Source organism: Eurosta solidaginis, chromosome 3 (genome assembly GCF_040869045.1).
Source record: "Eurosta solidaginis isolate ZX-2024a chromosome 3, ASM4086904v1, whole genome shotgun sequence".
In the NCBI taxonomy this organism is placed as follows: Eukaryota; Metazoa; Arthropoda; class Insecta; order Diptera; family Tephritidae; genus Eurosta; species Eurosta solidaginis.
Window position 1 is genome coordinate 134,418,203 of NC_090321.1, and position 23,218 is coordinate 134,441,420.

General features: G+C 35.0%; 2 protein-coding genes across 6 annotated transcripts in view; one reads left to right on the forward strand and one right to left on the reverse strand.

Moving 5' to 3' along the window:
- The window catches only part of sns (sticks and stones), a 1,009,476-nt gene that overhangs the window by 260,858 nt on the left and 725,400 nt on the right, over positions 1-23,218 (forward strand). The window lies entirely within an intron of this gene.
- LOC137244287 (uncharacterized) lies at positions 5,314-9,649 on the reverse strand. The gene is made up of 2 exons (XM_067773051.1): positions 9,575-9,649; positions 5,314-9,369 (listed from the first exon to the last, which is right to left on the reverse strand). The coding sequence occupies exon 2, from the start codon at positions 9,349-9,351 to the stop codon at positions 8,248-8,250; it is 1,104 nt and encodes a 367-aa protein (XP_067629152.1). The 5' UTR covers positions 9,352-9,369; positions 9,575-9,649; the 3' UTR covers positions 5,314-8,247.

Genomic DNA, 23,218 nt, shown 5'->3' on the forward strand with positions numbered 1-23,218 from the left:
GGGTGGTATAATGGTGTGAAGATAAAAGCGTGCAACAACATCGCGAGCTTGCGGTGGCTGGATTAAGTGGTTCCAAGCCTCCAAAGGCAAGGCACGAACGCGCGGTTTGAGGTGGTGCTTTATCCAGCACTAGTCTCCACGGTACCAAAAGTTAAAGTATGGATACCATGCGTGATGAAGTTGAAGGATACGCTGCGACTTCTGCAGAATCAGAATCTGTATATACTGAAACAGGATTGGAATGTAGTTACTGCATCTCGGCCTACGGAGGAAGGTCTGTTCTACATATTCCACATAAATAAGCAGGCAGAGGATATATTGTATACGTAGCTTGGTGAAATTTCCTGCGGTGCAGGCAAAATTAGAATGCGACTCTGGAAAGGAAGTCCCGAGGATGACAATACTAACGCTAGAAGTTGGCGAAGTCGAAAAGGACCTCAAAGGCCTTAGAGAAAGGGGACAGGTGGAGGAGGCGAATGGCACAACGAAGGTGTTAGAAGAGGACTAACAACGAAATGGTGCTGCGAGTCACACAGAGGAACATCCAGCACTTTAGGACCCGGTAAGAGAAGTCCTGAGAATAAAAATCGTAGTTTGCAAGAAGTCGTGGGGGGGGGGGGGGGTTAAACAGTCCAATGGTGCTGCGAGTCTTTCAGATAAACCTCCAACACAGTAAAGTGGTGTCGAGCGAACTCCTCGTAACCCTTGAGGAGTGTTTGTTTGACGTAGCGGTGATCCAGGAGCCGTATCTCTCATCGCAAGGAAAGGGTTCTGGCCTCAGCGCTCGGGAAAAAGGGTGCGAGCTACAGTCATGGTAAGGAAACAGCTGCATTCATACCCGCTGCCTAATTACACTACTTAGGACCTCGCAGTGGTGGCCATTAAGCAGAAGAATAAACAGGCGTTTATCCTGGCATCCTGCTACATGGTCCACATTGCGGATTTTCCACCGATGTACTGCAAGAGGCTAGCACAGGACGAAGAGCGCAAAGGGCGGGGGACACGCGGATGCAAATGCGGACCACAATGCGTGGGGGAGGAGGAGATACGAATGAGAGAGCCCAATCTCTATTTTGTTACATTCAGCAAACCAATTTGCAGATAGCCAGCAAGGGAGGGGTCTCCACATACATTGAACATACAGATAACATAACGTTAACAGCTGCAACGAGGCTCAGTGCCTCGGGACAGCTTAGGCGTAGACCATACGGTCATAGGAGTATAGCGTCATTAATTACAGGACGAGAAGACTACCTGATTCCCTATCTGCGCTTCGAGGCTGCTCTTAAAGCCACAATAGAGGTGGATGGTTGGCGCAAGGGTGCTTAAATGGCGGACGAGGCGATACATGTATACACAGATGGTTCCAAAGTAGTGGAAGGAGTCGGGCCTGCGGGTATACTATACTGTGCTGATCCGGAAATAAGCAGATCATACAAGCTGCCAGATTTTCGTTGTGGCGTTTTCCAAGCGGAAGTATTAGCCGTAACCAAAGCAGTAGAATCACTGGGAAAGAATGGCTTAAACTACAGCCGTGTTAACTTTTATATTGACAGCCAACCAGCAATTAAGGCAATAATCTCGCATAGCACATCATCTAAAAGTGTGTTAGAGTGTAAGAAATCCCTGGAAAGAATCGGGAAGGGGAAAATCATACAACTATACTGGGTCCCAGGGCATAGATGGGAATTAAAAGCGGATGAACTAGCTAAAAAGGGTGCATCCCTTGAAGCTTGCTGCGTAGACGTCCCAGTCAGATTGAGCGAGAGGTGCATATGATCGACCAAGCGGGAAAGGCATGGGTCCAAGATCGGGACTGTAAAGTGTCGAAGATTATGTGTAGGTCTTACAACCTTAGACTAACAATGTTTTTTCTATCATTTAAAAGAGAGGACTGTAGACTCATGACGGGTATTCTCTACTGGACACTGCCTTCTGACGTCACATGCTTTTAAATTAAGCTTGGCCAGTGATAGCAGATGTAGGAAGTGCGGGTTGGAGGAGGAAACAATCGAGCACGTTTTGTGCTCGTGCCCTACGCTTGCCATTCTAAGACTCCAGCTATTAGGACTGATACTTCTGTCAGATCTAGAAGCAGCAAGTGGCATACGTCCTAGAAGGCTTCTAGTATTTCCTAAGAGGACGGAGTTATTTTATAGCATAGGCCATGCTATGGAATCGTAACATAAGATCTCGGATCGAAAACTACTTTCACTCAAGCGATAAAAATTATGCTATCCAACTATTTAAAAAAATAATAATATGTTATGTATCTAGTGAGTGCACGTTGTCCCTAGTTCATATATTTCAATAATTCGATACACCATTTCGGAGCTATTGTGTTAAAAAAACCGCATTCAATCACGGATCGTATGTTACGATTCGGCCCCTGGTGTTTGATAGGGTTTGGTCTTTAAATAAAATTCTGGTAACAATAGGGACTCATTCAGTCTAAGTGAGTTCCTCACGGACCGGCCAGTTCCACCTAACCTAATCAAAGGATTGATTGGTACACTCCCAATTTTACTGATTTTGTTAAGTCTCAGGAAAGACTTGTAACAACTGTCATGGTATTAAGCATTAGTAGCTACTAAATCATATTCAAAATCAATACGTCCAATGCCAGCTTTTGAAAAATCATCAGAACTATCCTTAGCTAATTTCAAAATAGAATCTTTAATTTGAAGTGTAGAAACATTACACTTTTCAACACGCTTATATTAGCTTCACTTGATTGCGCTAGGCGCGGATAGAGACCCATCTAACGGCAATTATTGAAGAAGGGATGGTTAAATAAATAACTTGCTACAAAACGAGTTGTGCCTAATATCGGACACAAACCTCTGTGCTACAGCGTGTTGTTTAGTTTTTATACCCAGCTGTACTTGTACACAGGGTGTTATAACTTTGATTGGATAACGGTTGGTTGTACAGGTATTAAGCAATCGAGATAGAAATAGACTTCCATATACCAAAATCATCAGGGTCGAAAAAAAATTTGATTGGGCCATGTCCGTCCGTCCGTCTGTCCGTTAACACGATAAATATAATGAGTAAATATTGAGATATCTTCACCAAATTTGGTATACGACCTTATCTGGACCCAGAATAGATTGGTATTGAAAATGAGCGAAATCGAATGATAACCACAAAAAACCACAAAAAACCTGATACATGATAATACACCTAGAATGTTGAAACTTGACGCGTGGACTGATATTGAGACCCTTGATAAAAATTTGAAAAAAAAAAAAATTTTAATGGGCGTGGCACTGCCCAATTGTGATAAAATCAATTTTACAAATATTATTAATCATAAATCAAAAAAATCGTTAAACCTATCGTAACAAAATTCGGCAGAGAGGTTGCCTTTACTATAACGAATGCTTTGAAGAAAAATTAACCAAATCGGTTAAGGGCCTCGCCCACTTTTATATAAAAGATTTTTAAAAGGGTCGTGGACGAATAAAATAAGCTACATCTTTGCAAAAAAGAGTTCGATATCAACGGCATTTCATTGCCCAAGTGGATTTATAACAATAAATAGGAAAAACTTCGAATTTTAAAAAATGGGCCTTTTATGACCCTTTTATGACTAAGCAATTTTCTATGTTTGGGGAGCCATAACTCCAAGAAAAATTTACATATCGTAACAAAATAGGGTACACATATTTTCCTTACAGCAGGAAATATTTCTAGTAAAAATGGATAAGATTGGTTACGGACCTCGCCCACTTTTATAGAAATGATTTTAAAAAGGGTCGTACGCAAAAATAATAAGATAATCTTAGCGAAAAATAGTTTTGTACCTATCGTATTTTATGTCATTATAAGAAGAAATGGGGAAAAATTCAAATCTTGAAAAATGGGCGTGGCACTGCCTCTTTCTTACAACGCATTTTCCAACGTTTCTCGAGCCATAACTCGACGAAAAATTTGGTGCACATGTATGCCTTTTATCAGGAAATATTTTCAGTAAAAATGGACTAAATCGGTTCAATCGCCTTCTTTTATATACAAGATTTTCCAAAAGTGCGTAGATGCAGGTAATAAGCTATTTCTAGTAAAAGTTGGAAAATTTCGTTAATAACCCTGCCCTTTTGTTTGTAATAACGCTTTTTAGTACAATGGCACTTGTGTATCTATGTTTATTGTTCTTTTATATCTTTATTTTAAAATAAACAGTAGGGAAATCCCCATATCTGAAGGAAAACTGCATTATTACCCGCTCAAGGTCATTGGTCAGAGGTGTTAGCCTCTGTATCCATTTTGCTTCTTTTAAACGAAAATTTGTTCAGTATGAACCATATGTATATATATTATTGCGCAGCCTTGTAACACTATTAAGCACACAAAACAAACAACAACAGCATTTCAGGTGTACAGATGGGTATGTTATGTTTGGTTTCACCCGAACTTAGACTTCCTTACTTCTTTTAAACTATATTTATGTTAGTTTTCTTCAAAAACTTTAAAATAGCAGACGCTTATAATAAAACATATTCACTCTAACAGAACGGCCTACTGGAGAAACCACGTAAAAAAACGAGCCGGCTACACTACCTCAAGGTGGTGTGGAAATGTGTAAATATGATATACAATGTGACTTAAAATTGCGATATCTCAAGTACGGTGATACTTATGAGGATTACTTTTGTAGAGAATTTCGAGATCTACAACTTTGGTCTGAGTTATTTTTTGATAGTACTTGCCGCTTTTGAGAAAAACCTTAAATAATTTTGTTTAGCTCAAATGGCATAGGTAGGGATTTTTATATTTTATGGTAAACTAAAGGTCCTCACCAAAATTTGGCTTTGTCGTAATTTATGTTATTTTATCACATTTATGTCTAAATTGACTGGGCTATTAACTGGCTACTCATATTTTCTCAAATAACTAGATTTTAAAAATGAAAATTAATATGCAGTCTGATTTTCTTTAGACATATTCAACAGAAAAGTTGGTTTGAAACACAAATGGGCAATTCATGGTAATTCTATTTATTTACCGCGAGCAAACAAAAAAACCTTTCTTCCATTCTTTGGTCATTCGAGACAGCCGTTCTCCTGTAAACTTTTTTTTCAGGTGGGGACGTTATGTAGAAATGGAAAGATTTTTCACTTGTTGGAACCCACAATGGCCAGAACCATGTCCGTGTGACTTATACTATGTGTAGCATGGTATAAGAATTTTAAGATAAAATTTTTTTTTTTTTTAATTAATTATTTAATTATTTAAAGTCAACTAACAAGAGTGGTCGACTAACAAAATACAAAGGAAAGTAAAATAAAAAAAAGATAGCGTAAAAATATATACAAGTATAGAATTAAAAATGGAATAAATTAAAAATTTACAATTTATTTTAACATTGAACAAGAACTAAAATTAAACTATCATTACAAATTAAACAAATAAACTTTAAGATATCAGTTGAGACTGAAAAGTATACCATTGCGTAAGGCAACAAACGAACATTCGATACTAATGCAATTATACAAGTCGTTATAGTACGAGCACCAAACACGTATAGGATCATTTTTGTCAAAATTTCTACGACACAGGGGTAAATGGAAGGGCACGTAGTGTCTGGACGTCCTAGCAGGAACTGCAAAGCTCAATCGACTTAGCAGCTCAGAGGAGTCAACCTCACCTAGAATTAGCTTATGCAGGAACATTACCCCGAGTAATATTCTACGATTTTCCAGAGTTGGCAAATTAATGAGAAGAAGTCTACTTCTATAAGACGGAAGATGAAGATTTGAGTCCCAGTTAAAGGCCCGTAGAGCAAAAATTAAAAATTGTTTCTGCACAGACTCAATACGCTTTATATGAGAAATATATAATGGACACCAAACACACGAGCAATACTCAAGTATTGGGCGGACCAGCGAAGTGTAGAGGACTTTGGTCAGATACGGATCCTTGAACTCCTTAGCCCAGCGTTTCACAAAACCAAGGGTACCCATTGCTTTATTAGTAATAGCTGAAATATGTGAGTTGAAGCTCAGTTTCGAGTCAAACAGAACCCCTAAATCGTTAATCGAAGATATACGCTCCATAAGAGTGCCATAAAGTGCATAAGACGACAGGACAGGCTTCACGCGATGAAATGTCATGAACTTACATTTGGAACAGTTTAGAACTAATGCATTAATTGTACACCAGCGTTGAAATGAGTCCAAATCAACCTGAAGTAGATTTGAGCGAGTTAACTCCGAAGGCAAGCATGTATAGCAAATTTTTACATCATCGGCATACATTAGAGCTCGTGAATGATTCAAAATCTGTGGCAGATCATTTATAAAAAGAGTAAAAAGCAATGGGCCTAAATGACTGCCCTGAGGTACACCAGAGGTAACATGAATTGATTTTGAAATAATATTTTTATAAAGCACCTTTTGGGTTCTATTAGAAAGATAGCTTGAGAGCCATGAAGTCAGACTCTTCGGAAAGCCCAGTAAATCAAGCTTCAGAATCAGAAGTTCGTGATTCACTGAATCAAAAGCTTTACTAAAATCCGTATAAATCACATCAGTTTGCTTGCAAGCCAAAAAACCATCCCGAACTAAAGAGGTAAACTCAAGTAGGTTTGTGGTGGTTGACCTACATCTCACAAATCCATGCTGAAAGGGTGACAATATGGAAGTACACGAATGTTGAAGCTGACAGGTAATTATTTGTTCAAAGGTTTTAGGAATAGCTGAAAGCTTAGCAATTCCCCTATAATTCTCAATATTAGATCTACTACCCTTCTTGTGCAGAGGTATGATAAACGACTGTTTCCAAATTGATGGAAATGACGCTGATTGCAAAGATAAATTGAACAATTTTACGATCGGTTCTGTTAAGTTCACAGCACAGAACTTAAGCATACAGCCAGGAATACCATCGGGCCCTGGAGAAAAAATCGGTTTCAGAGCTAAAAAACTCTGAAGTACAGTGGCACTATCAATGACTGGATTGAGAATACAGTTAGAACTAACTATCTCGAACGGATAACTACCGGTTTGGGTACAGGTTGACGAATAGGTCGATTTGAAAAAGTCTGCGAATAAGTCGGCAATATCATGGTCAAGGCTAGCATTCTCGCCACCCAAAGACAAAGATGATGGAAATCCCGAAGATCTGCGCTTTGAATTAACAAACCCGTAAAATTTTTAGGATTTTTAAAAAACTCAATTTTGCATCTTGTTAAATACGACTTGTAGCAGTTTTGATTCAGGCGTTGGAAATTGGAACGGGCAACTAAATATTTAGAAAAATCTTCAGAAGAACCAGATCTTTTAAAACGCTTATAGAGCCTCGATTTAATATTGTTCAGGTTAGCAAGTTGCCTCGAGAACCAAGGTGGTTTACTACTCTTAGCATTAACAAAATGAACCGGAACGCAACGATTAATAAAGTCACTAAGGTAACTATAAAAAATAGACGTGGCAGTCTCAACATCAGTACAAGCATAAAGGTCAGACCAATCGTGGGAAGCTAACAGTTGATTAAGCAAATCAAAGTTAGCCTTTTTAAAACATCTCGAACGAGAACGACATAACACTTCCATGAAATTAATCGTAGGCAGTAGATTGTCCAGTGTAACCTCAAGTGTAGGGTGCAAGGGATCTTCAGGCAGGGATAAGGCAGGGATTCGACTGAGACCAGTACCTATTGAACTATCACCAAAAACTAAATCTAACAACTTATTTTTAGAGTTCACCACGTTATTAATCTGAACTAGCGGCAATTCCATAAGCGAACCAATGAAATCATGCTGAGTAACAGGAGTCAAAAAGTTTGAATCATCGTTGCCAATCCAACTAACGTATGGTAAATTAAAGTCCCCAAGAACCACTAGGCGATCGTTATCACGCAAACGAGAATGTAGGCTGTGGATAACTGCTTTATGGCAATCATAAACGTACATATCTGACCGAGGCGGTATGTAGGAACAAGAAATATATAAGAAAAAATTCGGGAAAAAGAGCTTTACAGCTATGAATTCAATGTCAAGCGCGTCCTCAAAGCTCAACAATTCAGTAGAAATACTGGACAATACAGCTATCAGGACACCGCCTGCTCTCGATTGACGATCACACCGAAAAACAACGTAGTCATTTGAAAATAACTCCGAATTTAAATTATCAGGTTTTAGCCAAGTCTCTGTGAAAGCAATCACTTCCGCAGTAAAAGTAAAACTGTTAAGGTAAAATGCATTTAATTTAGAACGTAAACCACGAACATTCTGATAGTGAATAGTTACTTTTGAATCGTATTTGCAGGGCTGGTAATCAAGTTTTTTGAAACTATACGTGCGCGAGGCTCAACATTCGACTTTGTGGTGTACAAATGTACCACCGAATGTATAGGCCAAAAAGATTTATCAAGAACCATATCAAAATATACATCTGGAACTGATATTTTAAATGAAGAAAAATCCCTCACATACTTAAAAACAAATTTATGTGCACTAATGTTAATAGAACCTGTACTATTAATCTTAGCTAAGATATAATTAACGACATCAGACTCCGTCAGAGATGGATGCAATCTTGATACGAAAATTGCCCGTCGGGGTGGCACGGCAGTAACCAACCTAGGACCAGCCGGATCTAAATTAGTGTCACCCAAATTTCCAGCAACATCAACAATGTTATCGTCATTCGATACAGCGTCATTACCATTTAAAGTACGCGCAGTGTTGCTATCATCTACAATATTTTGGTTATTAACAGCATGAGAAGAGGCAGTGTTCATAGAAATGTTAGCGCCGGCATTAGCAGTGTTAGTAGCGCAAGGCACTTCGGCAGAGCTAACAGCAACATTGAAATTGCTTTGGACATTAGCAGCAAAAACGGGGCCAGAACTCTTTTCAATGTTAGCGTCGGCAGAATTGTTACCCATGATTGTGCCTTTGTCTTTGTTTCGTTTCTTTTTTTTGCCAGCACTACCCCGCAGTACGCCACCCACCGCTTCATCATAGAGCTTATGTAAATTACTGAGCTCAGAACGTAAAATTTCCAATTCGCCCAATAACCGGTTTTTGTCCGCTTGCAGAGAGTGTATACCGGCAACCGCGCTTGCTTGCTGTGCTCGCAAACTTTTCACTTCGGCAAGAATAGACGATAACATAAAATTTAGATAATTATCATTTACATGTTGTTGCTGTTGTTTTTGTACAGCAATAGCATTGTCATCAACAGCACAATCGCCACAAATATACATCTCATCCGAATTTTTAAAATGATCCAAATCGGCAGCTAAGGTACCAACAACACACTGCAGGTGATAAACTTTTTTACATTTTTCACACTGCACACTGCTTTGAGCGCGTTCAACTCTGTGTCCACAGAAACAGGGCATATTGTTTGTGTAAAACAGCTATGAAGACAAAAACAACGTGTAGACAAGGCAAATGATATGCGAAGCAGACAACTGTCAACAGCTCAAATCAACATACACCTGCACTGCTTTTTAATTTATATTGTTTATATATAATGAATTGCACGGAATTGATTTAAAATCTGCTTTGCACAAATTGTTAATATTTGATTATATTTGTTAATATTTGTTTAGCACAAAATACATTTGTATTACACAAATAGAAAAATATCGTAAAATATCGTAAAACGAAAAACACAGAGCTCTAGTGAAACACGTCCGTACACAGCGATAGACAATAACATTTTCATAATCATAATCATTTGGAAATTTTGTATGCTACCCGTCTTCGATTTGGTCGTCGAGCTTAAGGACAGTAAAGTGAAGTAAGCTGAAGGCCTGTTTGTAATTATTTTGTTCTGCCACGAACGCCAATTTAAGATTTAATTTAATATTAATATGATGGCTACCTACGTCAAAGAGAGAATTTACCTCGTACACTTATACCATAGTGTGTAAATAGGGTGTTCGATTATTCGGCTTTTTTCAAAAACCGGTTTTCCGATTATTCCAAAAATATTATTTAAGTTCTCAAACCCGGGGAAACCCGGATAAATCGGTTTTTTAGACTTGCCCAAAATAATAAAATATCCGTTCAGCTAACAAAAAATTATCATATGTGAAGACTTTACTTATTGCGGTTAAAGTAATATTTTAAAAATAAAATACAGTTTAAGTGTTTAGGGCTCAGTCTATTATTTTCTTTAGTCTTTATGGAACTTGAGACAGAAAATACAGGTCCGTCAAGCTGTGGGAATTATGTGCTATTTATGTTCTCCAACATAAGCTACGGTCTACGGTTTTTATGGACTCAACAGTTCCAAAAACGATTCGTTTTTTTACAACTTTTAATGTTTTTTGTTTAAAACATCAAAAGTGGGGGTCCAGTTGGACGTCTAGCTAGACCCCCCCTCATAAGCACTAGGCCAAACAAAAAAATTTAATTGTGGGAATTATGTGCTCAATAGTGCCAAAAAGAATTCGGTTTTTTGACAACTTTTAATGATTTTCTTAAAACTTCAAAAGTGGGGGGTCCAGCTGGACGTCCAGCTAGACCGCCCCCCCCCCCCCCCCCCCCCACATAAGCACTAGGTCAAACAAAAAAAATTAAATGTGGGAATTATGTGCTATTTATGTGCTCCAATATAAGCTACGGCCTGTCCAAAAAAAAAGAAAGGTAGGCAAGGGGGGAGCGGGGGAATACAACCCCAGACAGCAAAATCGACACGGGATAGGTGCAGAATTTTGTGCTATTTATGGGCTCAATAGCTCCAAAAACGATTCGTTTTCTGACAAGTTTTAGTGTTTTTTGTTAAAACATCAAAAGCGGAGGGTCCAGCTAGCCAAGCAAAAAAATTTAAGAATGTTTGTTTAATGGTATGTTCAGTTTATACTTATATTTAAAAATTCATGAGCTTAACACCGGCTTATAATAATTGAATTTCAATTATTATGTTTTTTCTAAGAGAAACTGAAAAGAAAGAAACATTTACTGGCATATTGCGATGGACCATTTCGAAAACCGCCAACGTAATCATCATCAGGCAATTTTGTAATGTTATCAAAGGTTTCACCGGGATTCGAACCGTGAATCACATGGTGAAACTGCAGTAGCCTTTAACAACTAGGCCATCCTGCTGGTATTTGTTTTCATGCTTTATTCAGGTTTTCTCATTTCTACACTAACAACACAATTGAGACATTCTGTCTCTATATTGATTTGTGTGCCATGTAGATTTGTTTTTTTAAAGTTCTTCTTCGTTGCGAATGAGAAGCTTTGTCAATTCGGGCTCAGTTGTACATATTTATGTATGTTTGTTTAATGGTGTGTTCAGTTTATACTTATATTTAAGAATTCATGAGCTTAACACCGGCTTATAATAACACAGTGCTACAAAAAAAAAATATCTCAGGAACTTTCGTAGCGACCTAGTGTCCGTTGTAGGTATTGATGAGTATATCAAGATGCTGTGTTTCAAAATTTTCTAACACCCCGAAATTTTCAAGTTATTGTTGAAAAACTGTTTTTCTTGTACCTCGCGCATTCAAAAATTCGTTACGCCGTCATTTTTCCATCAATTTTTGATTGCTTAACAGTTTTGGAAAGCTGAAAGATAGGGATTTAAAAATATATATATTTCTCTACACTTTTTATACCAATTTTTGAGATTTTTTGAAAGTTATCTAAAATTTTCTCGTTTTTTTTTTAATTTTCAAAGTTTGACAGCTTTTTAATGTATCATTTCTGTAATGAATTTTATTTTCTTAAAGAGGTTGAGAGAACAATATATTCCGAGTAAAAAAAGTACTGGTTGATCAAATTCGGTTGAGAATTGTTGAAATGACAACACTTTTTGTGAACAAGAAAATTTTGCTCTCATCGTAGAATCGATATCGCGCATTGTCAGGATCGAATGTATAATTTCAGTATATCGCTGCCATCGTATTGAACATTCTTATCGTTCTTTTATTCCACTCATTATTTTTTGTTATAACAAAATTTCAATTATTGACTTTAATTATTTAAACAATTTCGATATTTTTTATTTATCTGCATATATCATCTCTCGAGTAATTTTATTTCGCTCCTATGTTGGAGAGAAAAAATAAAGAAATAAATAGTTGCAAATATATTTACATAAAATTTTGTTTTATATTATGTACTTAATACAAAAAAAAACTTCGAATTTCGATAGCTGTTAAAAATGTTTGCTAGGTCTTCTACGTTTATAAGCCACATCGCCAGTATCGCGTTTTGGAGCCAGCAATAATTTGCCAGCATTCTGATCTGACTTTTTCCGACAAAGCGTTATTCGATCTCTAATAGTTCCTGATGGAACCGTTCTCCCTGTTCGTCACTGAATTGTCCAAGATTTTCAGGGAAGAAATCCAAATGTGAATGCAGAAAATGGACTTTGTGTCGTTGTCTAGGCCGTCAGAGTTTTCTTCATCATCAGCTTCTAATGAATTTTGCAGTTCGGAAATTGCATCACGAACAGTCGATATTTCTCCCTTGATTGGATGAGATACAGTTAACTCATTAGCATATTGTATACGGCCACGGGTTTTGTAGTGATGACCAACAGTATTTGTTTTGCAGAAGTAGCAATCTTCTGGCTTATGGAAAAGTTGACGATGACATATCATTGGAGTTGAGAATGGTAAAGGTTGTTTGTTGCATTTCCCAGTTTTCCATTTTTTGAGTGCGCTGCAGCACTTCACACAAGCATACTCTGGTTCATACCAAACATTTTCACTATACACGCGATTAAAGATAGATGTGAAAGCTTCTGTGAGAGCTGCATTGGTTTTTAATTGTATACGATGTTTCGTATCAACGAATAACCCGCAGATGTAACAAAACTTATTACGCTTATCACACATTTTTAAAAAAGTACCTTGTAGCAACACGTACAACCACTGACTGATTTGATTCTACCAAAATGACAGTCTTTCGTCTTGTTATTTATCTTACAGAGGCAAAGAGGCAAATGTCTCGGAGAGCAATTAAATAACTGTGAATCTCATTTCCACAAACAAGATGATTTGATGATAAAAGTAAATAATTTTGTTTATCTTTGTTTCATAATTAAATCATAAAAAAAGGTTAAACGGAGCATAGAGAATGCTCAAAACAACGGCGACGATATATTGAAATCATACATTCAATCCTGATATGGCGCGATATCGATTCTACGATGAGAGCAGAATTTTCTTGTTCACAAAAAGTGTTGTCATTTCAACAATTCCCAACCGAATTTGATCAACCAGTACTTTTTTACTCGAAATAGAATGTTCTCTCAACCTTATTAAGAAAAAAAATAATTAATTACAGGAATGATACATTAAAAAGCCGTCAAACTTTGAAAAATTAAAAAAAAACGAGAAAATTTTAGATATATATATTTTTAAAGCCCTACCTTTCAGCTTTCCAAAACTGTTAAGTAACCAAAAATTGATGGAAAAAGGACGGAGTAACGAATTTTTGAATGCGCGAGGTACAAGAAAAACAGTTTTTCAACAATAACTTGAAAATTTCGGGGTGTTAGAAAATTTTGAAACGCGGCGTCTTGATCTACTCATCAAGACCTACAACGGACACTAGGTCGCTATTAAAGTTCAAAATCAGTGTAGCACAGTGTAATTGATGATGATTACGTTGGCGGTTTTCGAAATGGTCCATCGTAATATGCCAGTAAATGTTTCTTTCTTTTCAGTTTCTCTTAGAAAAAACATAATAATTGCAATTCAATTATTATAAGCCGGTGTTAAGCTCATGAATTCTTAAAAAAAATTATATAGTATATATTTGGTGGTATATATATTATATATATATAGCATATATATATATATATATTTTCGAAAATTTTAGCCCCATTTTAACAGCAAGAAGCTTCAAATTTCACCGAATACTTACGTATATAGCATATATTGTTGTCTGAAAAAATCATAGAGATCGGTTGTATATATAGTATATATCTCATACAACCGATTGTTCAGATAAGAAACTTTTCGCAATTTCTATCCCATTTTAACAGCTATAAGCTTCAAATTTCACCGAATGCTTACGTATATAGCATATATTGTTGTCTGAAAAAATCATAGAGATCCGTTGTATATATAGTATATATCTCATACAACAGGTTGTTCAGATAAGAAACTTTTCGCAATTTCTACCCCATTTTAACAGCTCTAAGCTTCAAATTTCACCGATTGCTTACGTATATAGCATGTATTGTTGTCTGAAAAAATCATAGAGATCGGTTGTATATATAGTATATATCTCATACAACCGATTGTTCAGATAAGAAACTTTTCGCAATTTCTACCCCATTTTAACAGCTATAAGCTTCAAATTTCACCGATTGCTTACGTATATAGCATATATTGTTGTCTGAAAAAATCATAGAGATCGGTTGTATATATAGTATATATCTCACACAACCGATTGTTCAGATAAGAAACTTTTCGCAATTTCTACCCCATTTTAACAGCTATAAGCTTCAAATTTCACCGATTGCTTACGTATGTAGCATATACTGTTGTCTGAAAAAATCATAGAGATCGGTTGTATATATAGTATATACAACCGATTGTTCAGATAAGAAACTTTTCTTAATTTCTACCCCATTTTAACAGCTATAAGCTTCAAATTTCACCGATTGCTTACGTATATAGCATATATTGTTGTCTGAAAAAATCATAGAGATCCGTTGTATATATAGTATATATCTCATACAACCGATTGTTCAGATAAGAAACTTTTCGCAATTTCTACCCCATTTTAACAGCTATAATCTTCAAATTTCACCGATTGCTCACATATATAGTATGCATTGTTGTGTCAAAAAATCATAGAGTTCCGTGATATATATAATATATATATGATAGTATATATAGTATATATATATAGTATATATATTTTTTTTTGCGATTTCGCCCCATTTTAACAGCTATAAGCTTCAAATTTCACCAAATGTTTACGTATATATCATATATTATTGTCTGAAAAAATCATAGAGATCGGTGGTATATATATTATATACTTCATATAAACTGTCATTTTTGCCCCTTTTTTACGGCTAGAAGCTTCAAAATTCATCAAATTTCATCAAATAGTTACGTTTACGTCATATATTTTTGAAATACGTGATTCGTAGTCATAGTTTTTACATGCAGACCACAAAAAACGCGAAGCTTTGCATCCTCACACAAAGAACCTACCTATTTTTATACCTTTCATGAAAACGAAATGGTATATTATTTCGTCACGAGACCGAAAATTGTAAGTCCTTAAAGGAAAATAGATAGACCCACCATTAAGTATACCGAAATAATCAGGTTGAAGAGCTGAGTTGATGTCTGTCCGTCTGTCTGTTTGTATGCAAACTAGTCCCTCAATTTTTGAGATATCTTGATAAAATTTGGTGAGCGGGTGTATTTGTGTGTCCGATTAGACATTTGTCGGAACCGACCGGATCGGACCACTATAGCATATATCCTCCATACAACCGATTTTTCAGAAAAAGAGGATTTTTGTAATAACTTACCCAATTTAACAGATTGAAGCTTCAAACTTCACCATATACTTTCGTATATTGCACGTATTGTTGCCTGAAAAAATTGATGAGATCGGTCTTATATATAGTATATATCCCCCACAACCGATTGTTCAGATAAGGAACTTTTCGTAATTACTGCCCTATTTTAAGAGCTAGAGGCTTCAAATTTCAATGAATGCTTACGTATATAGCATATATTGTTGTCTAAAAAAAACATTAAGATCGGTGGTATATATAGTATATATATGGTGGTATATATAGTATATAGTATATATATATATATATTTTTTCGCAAATTTTAGCCCCATTTTAACAGCTAGAAGCTTCAAATTTCACCGAATACTTACGTATATAGCATATATTGTTGCCTGAAAAAATCATAGAGATCGGTTGTGTATATAGTATATATCTCATACAACCGATTGTTCAGATAAGAAACTTTTCGCAATTTCTACCCCATTTTAACAGCTATAAGCTTCAAAGTTCACCGATTGCTTACGTACATATGTAGCATATATTCACAAAATGCTTACGTATATAGCATATATTGTTGTCTGAAAAAATCACAGAGATCGGTGGTATATATATTATATACTTCATATAAACTGTCATTATTGCCCCTTTTTTACGGCTAGAAGCTTCAAAATTCATCAAATTTCATCAAATAGTTACGTTTACGTCATATATTTTTGAAAGACGTGATTCGTACTCATAGTTTTTACATGCAGACCACAAAAAACGTGAAGCTTTGCATCCTCACACAGATTACCTACCTATTTTTATACCTTTCATGAAAATGAAATGGTATATTAATTTCGTCACGAAACCGAAAATTGTAAGTCCTTAAAGGAAAATAGATAGACCCACCATTAAGTATACCGAAATAATCAGGTTGAAGAGCTGAGTTGATTTAGCCATGTCCGTCTGTCCGTCTGTTCGTCTGTCTGTTTGTATGCAAACTAGTCCCTCATTTTTTGAGATATCTTGATAAAATTTGGTGAGCGGGTGTATTTGGGTGTCCGATTAGACATTTGTCGGAACCGACCGGATCGGACCACTATAGCATATATCCTCCATACAACCGATTTTTCAGAAAAAGAGGATTTTTGTAATATCTTACCCAATTTAACAGATTGAAGCTTCAAACTTCACCATATACTTTCGTATATTGCACGTATTGTTGCCTGAAAAAATTGATGAGATCGGGCATATATATAGTATATATCCCCCACAACCGATTGTTCAGATAAGGAACTTTTCGTAATTACTGCCCTATTTTAAGAGCTAGAGGCTTCAAATTTCAACGAATGCTTACGTATATAGCATATATTGTTGTCTGAAAAAATCATAAAGATCGGTGGTATATATAGCATATATATGGTGGTATATATAGTATATATATGGTGGTATATATAGTATATATATATATATATTTTCGCAAATTTTAACCCCATTTTAACAGCTAGAAGCTTCAAATTTCACCGAATACTTACGTATATAGCATATATTGTTGTCTGAAAAAATCATAGAGATCGGTTGTATTTATAGTATATATTTCATACAACCGATTGTTCAGATAAGAAACTTTTCACAATTTCTACCCCATTTTAACAGCTATAAGCTTCAAATTTCACCGATTGCTTACGTACATATATAGCATATATTGTTGTCTGTAAAAATCATAGAGATCGGTTGTATATATAGTATATATCTCATACAACCGATTGTTCAGATAAGAAACTTTTCGCACTTTCTACCCCATTTTAACAGCTATAAGCTTCAAATTTCACCGATTGCTTACGTATATAGCATATACTGTTGTCTGAAAAAATCATAGAGATCGGTTGTATATATAGTATATATCTCATACAACCGATTGTTCAGATAAGAAACTTTACGCAATTTCTACCCCATTTTAACAGCTATAAGCTTCAAATTTTACCGATTGCTTACGTATATAGCATATATTGTTGTCTGAAAAAATCATAGAGATCGGTTGTATATATAGTATATATCTCATACAACCGATTGTTCAGATAAGAAACTTTGCGCAATTTCTGCCCCGTTTTAACAGCTGCTTGTCTGAAAAAATCATAGAGATCGGTGGTATATATATTATATACTTCATATAAACTGTCATTTTGCTTTTTTACGGCTAGAAGCTTCAAAATTCATCAAATTTCATCAAATAGTTACGTTTACGTCATATATTTTTGAAAGACGTGATTCGTACTCATAGTTTTTACATGCAGACCACAAAAAACGTGAAGCTTTGCATCCTCACACAGATTACCTACCTATTTTTATACCTTTCATGAAAATGAAATGGTATATTAATTTCGTCACGAAACCGAAAATTGTAAGTCCTTAAAGGAAAATAGATAGACCCACCATTAAGTATACCGAAATAATCAGGTTGAAGAGCTGAGTTGATTTAGCCATGTCCCTTTGTCCGTCTGTCTGTTTGTATGCAAACTAGTCCCTCAATTTTTGAGATATCTTGATAAAATTTGGTGAGCGGGTGTATTTGGGTGTCCGATTAGACGTTTGTCGGAACCGACCGGATCGGACCACCATAGCATATATCCTCCATACAACCGATTTTTCAGAAAAAGAGGATTTTTGTAATATCTTACCCAATTTAACAGATTGAAGCTTCAAACTTCACCATATACTTTCGTATATTGCACATATTGTTGCCTGAAAAAATTGATGAGATCGGTCGTATATATAGTATATATCCCCCACAACCGATTGTTCAGATAAGGAACTTTTCGTCATTACTGCCCTATTTTAAGAGCTAGAGGCTTCAAATTTCAACGAATGCTTACGTATATAGCATATATTGTTGTCTGGAAAAATCATAAAGATCGGTGGTATATATAGTATATATTTGGTGGTATATATAGTATATATATATAGCATATATATATATATTTTCGAAAATTTTAGCCCCATTTTAACAGCAAGAAGCTTCAAATTTCACCGAATACTTACGTATATAGCATATATTGTCGTCTGAAAAAATCAGAGAGATCGGTTGTATATATAATATATATCTCATACAACCGATTGTTCAGATAAGAAACTTTTCGCAATTTCTACCCCATTTTAACAGCTATAAGCTTCAAATTGCACCGAATGCTTACGTATATAGCATATATTGTTGTCTGAAAAAATCATAGAGATCCGTTGTATATATAGTATATATCTCATACAACCGATTGTTCAGATAAGAAACTTTTCGCAATTTCTACCCCATTTTAACAGCTATAAGCTTCAACTTTCACCGATTGCTTACGTATATAGCATATATTGTTGTCTGAAAAAATCATAGAGATCGGTTATATATATAGTATATATCTCGTACAAACCGATTGTTCAGATAAGAAACTTTTCGCAATTTCTACCCCATTTTAACAGCTATAAGCTTCAAATTTCACGATTGCTTACGTATATAGCATATATTGTTGTCTGAAAAAATCATAGAGATCGGTTGTATATATAGTATATATCTCACACAACCGATTGTTCAGATAAGAAACTTTTCGCAATTTCTACCCCATTTTAACACCTATAAGCTTCAAATTTCACCGATTGCTTACATATATAGCATATATTGTTGTCTGAAAAAATCATAGAGATCGGTTGTATATATAGTATATATCTCATACAACCGATTGTTCAGATAAGAAACTTTTCTTAATTTCTACCCCATTTTAACAGCTATAAGCTTCAAATTTCACCGATTGCTTACGTATATAGTATGCATTGTTGTGTCAAAAAATCATAGAAATCGGTGATTATATATAATATATATATGATAGTATATATAGTATATATATATAGTATATATATTTTTTTTTGCGATTTTCGCCCCATTTTAACAGCTATAAGCTTCAAATTTCACCAAATGCTTACGTGTATAGCATATATTGATGTCTGACAAAATCATTGAGATCGGTGGTATACATAGTATATATCTCCTACAACCGATTGTTCAGATAAGAAACTTTTCGCAATTTCTACCCCATTTTAACAGCTATAAGCTTCAAATTTCACCGATTGCTTACGTACATATATAGCATATATTGTTGTCTGCAAAAATCATAGAGATCGGTTGTATATATAGTATATATCTCATACAACCGATTGTTCAGATAAGAAACTTTTCGCAATTTCTACCCCATTTTAACAGCTATAAGCTTCAAATTTCACCGATTGCTTACGTATATAGCATATATTGTTGTCTGAAAAAATCATAGAGATCGGTGGTATATATAGTATATATGGTGGTATATATAGTATATATATATAGTATATATATATATATATTCGCAAATTTTAGCCCCATTTTAACAGCTAGAAGCTTCAAATTTCACCGAATACTTACGTATATAGCATATATTGTTGCCTGAAAAAATCATAGAGATCGGTTGTATATATCTCATACAACCGATTGTTCAGATAAGAAACTTTTCGCAATTTCTACCCCATTTAACAGCTATAAGCTTCAAATTTCACCGATTGCTTACGTACATATATAGGCATATATTGTTGTCTGCAAAAATCATAGAGATCGGTTGTATATATAGTATATATCTCATACAACCGATTGTTCAGATAAGAACTTTTTCGCAATTTCTACCCCATTTTAACAGCTATAAGCTTCAAATTTCACCGATTGCTTACGTATATAGCATATATTGTTGTCTGAAAAAATCATAGAGATCGGTTGTATATATAGTATATATCTCATACAACCGATTGTTCAGATAAGAAACTTTGCGCAATTTCTGCCCCGTTTTAACAGCTGCTTGTCTGAAAAAATCATAGAGATCGGTGGTATATATATTATATACTTCATATAAACTGTCATTTTGCTTTTTTACGGCTAGAAGCTTCAAAAATTCATCAAATTCATCAAATAGTTACGTTTACGTCATATATTTTTGAAAGACGTGATTCGTACTCATAGTTTTTACATGCAGACCACAAAAAACGTGAAGCTTTGCATCCTCACACAGATTACCTACCTATTTTTATACCTTTCATGAAAATGAAATGGTATATTAATTTCGTCACGAAACCGAAAATTGTAAGTCCTTAAAGGAAAATAGATAGACCCACCATTAAGTATACCGAAATAATCAGGTTGAAGAGCTGAGTTGATTTAGCCATGTCCCTTTGTCCGTCTGTCTGTTTGTATGCAAACTAGTCCCTCAATTTTTGAGATATCTTGATAAAATTTGGTGAGCGGGTGTATTTGGGTGTCCGATTAGACGTTTGTCGAACCGAGCGGATCGGACCACCATAGCAATATATCCTCCATACAACCGATTTTGTCAGAAAAAGAGGATTTTTGTAATATCTTACCCAATTTAACAGATTGAAGCTTCAAACTTCACCATATACTTTCGTATATTGCACGTATTGTTGCCTGAAAAAATTGATGAGATCGGTCATATATATAGTATATATCCCCCACAACCGATTGTTCAGATAAGGAACTTTTCGTAATTACTGCCCTATTTTAAGAGCTAGAGGCTTCAAATTTCAATGAATGCTTACGTATATAACATATATTATTGTCTGAAAAAATCATAAAGATCGGTGGTATATATAGTATATATGGTGGTATATATAGTATATATATATAGTATATATATATATATATTCGCAAATTTTAGCCCCATTTTAACAGCTAGAAGCTTCAAATTTCACCGAATACTTACGTATATAGCATATATTGTTGCCTGAAAAATCATAGAGATCGGTTGTATATATAGTATATATCTCATACAACCGATTGTTCAGATAAGAAACTTTTCGCAATTTCTACCCCATTTTAACAGCTATAAGCTTCAAATTTCACCGATTGCTTACGTACATATATAGCATATATTGTTGTCTGCAAAAATCATAGAGATCGGTTGTATATATAGTATATATCTCATACAACCGATTGTTCAGATAAGAAACTTTTCGCAATTTCTACCCCATTTTTAACAGCTATAAGCTTCAAATTTCACCGATTGCTTACGTAGATAGCATATATTGTTGTCTGAAAAAATCATAGAGATCGGTTGTATATATAGTATATATCTCATACAACCGATTGTTCAGATAAGAAACTTTGCGCAATTTCTGCCCCGTTTTAACAGCTGCAAGCTTCAATTTCACAAAATGCTTACGTATATAGCATATATTGTTGTCTGAAAAAATCACAGAGATCGGTGGTATATATATTATATACTTCATATAAACTGTCATTATTGCCCTTTTTTACGGCTAGAAGCTTCAAAATTCATCAAATTTCATCAAATAGTTACGTTTACGTCATATATTTTTGAAAGACGTGATTCGTACTCATAGTTTTTACATGCAGACCACAAAAAACGTGAAGCTTTCCATCCTCACACAGATTACCTACCTATTTTTATACCTTTCATGATAATGAAATGGTATATTAATTTCGTTACGAAACCGAAAATTGTAAGTCCTTAAAGGAAAATAGATAGACCCACCTTTAAGTATACCGAAATAATCAGGTTGAAGAGCTGAGTTGATTTAGCCATGTCCGTCTGTCCGTCTGTTCGTCTGTCTGTTTGTATGCAAACTAGTCCCTCATTTTTTGAGATATCTTGATAAAATTTGGTGAGTGGGTGTATTTGGGTGTCCGATTAGATATTTGTCGGAACCGACCGGATCGGACCACTATAGCATATATCCTCCATACAACCGATTTTTCAGAAAAAGAGGATTTTTGTAATATCTTACCCAATTTAACAGATTGAAGCTTCAAACTTCACCATATATTTTCGTATATTGCACGTATTGTTGCCTGAAAAAATTGATGAGATCGGTCATATATATAGTATATATCCCCCACAACCGATTGTTCAGATAAGGAACTTTTCGTAATTACTGCCCTATTTTAAGAGCTAGAGGCTTCAAATTTCAACGAATGCTTACGTATAGAGCATATATTGTTGTCTGAAAAAATCATAAAGATCGGTGGTATATATAGTATATATATGGTGGTATATATAGTATATATATATATATATTTTCGCAAATTTTAGCCCCATTTTAACAGCTAGAAGCTTCAAATTTCACCGAATACTTACGTATATAGCATATATTGTTGCCTGAAAAAATCATAGAGATCGGTTGTATTTATAGTATATATTTCATACAACCGATTGTTCAGATAAGAAACTTTTCACAATTTCTACCCCATTTTAACAGCTATAAGCTTCAAATTTCACCGATTGCTTACGTACATATATAGCATATATTGTTGTCTGCAAAAATCATAGAGATCGGTTGTATATATAATATATATCTCATACAACCGATTGTTCAGATAAGAAACTTTTCGCAATTTCTACCCCATTTTAACAGCTATAAGCTTCAAATTTCACCGATTGCTTACGTATATAGCATATATTGTTGTCTGAAAAATCATAGAGATCGGTTGTATATATAGTATATATCTCATACAACCGATTGTTCAGATAAGAAACTTTACGCAATTTCTACCCCATTTTAACAGCTATAAGCTTCAAATTTCACCGATTGCTTACGTATATAGCATATATTGTTGTCTGAAAAAATCATAGAGATCGGTTGTATATATAGTATATATCTCATATAACCGATTGTTCAGATAAGAAACTTTGCGCAATTTCTGCCCCGTTTTAACAGCTGCAAGCTTCAAATTT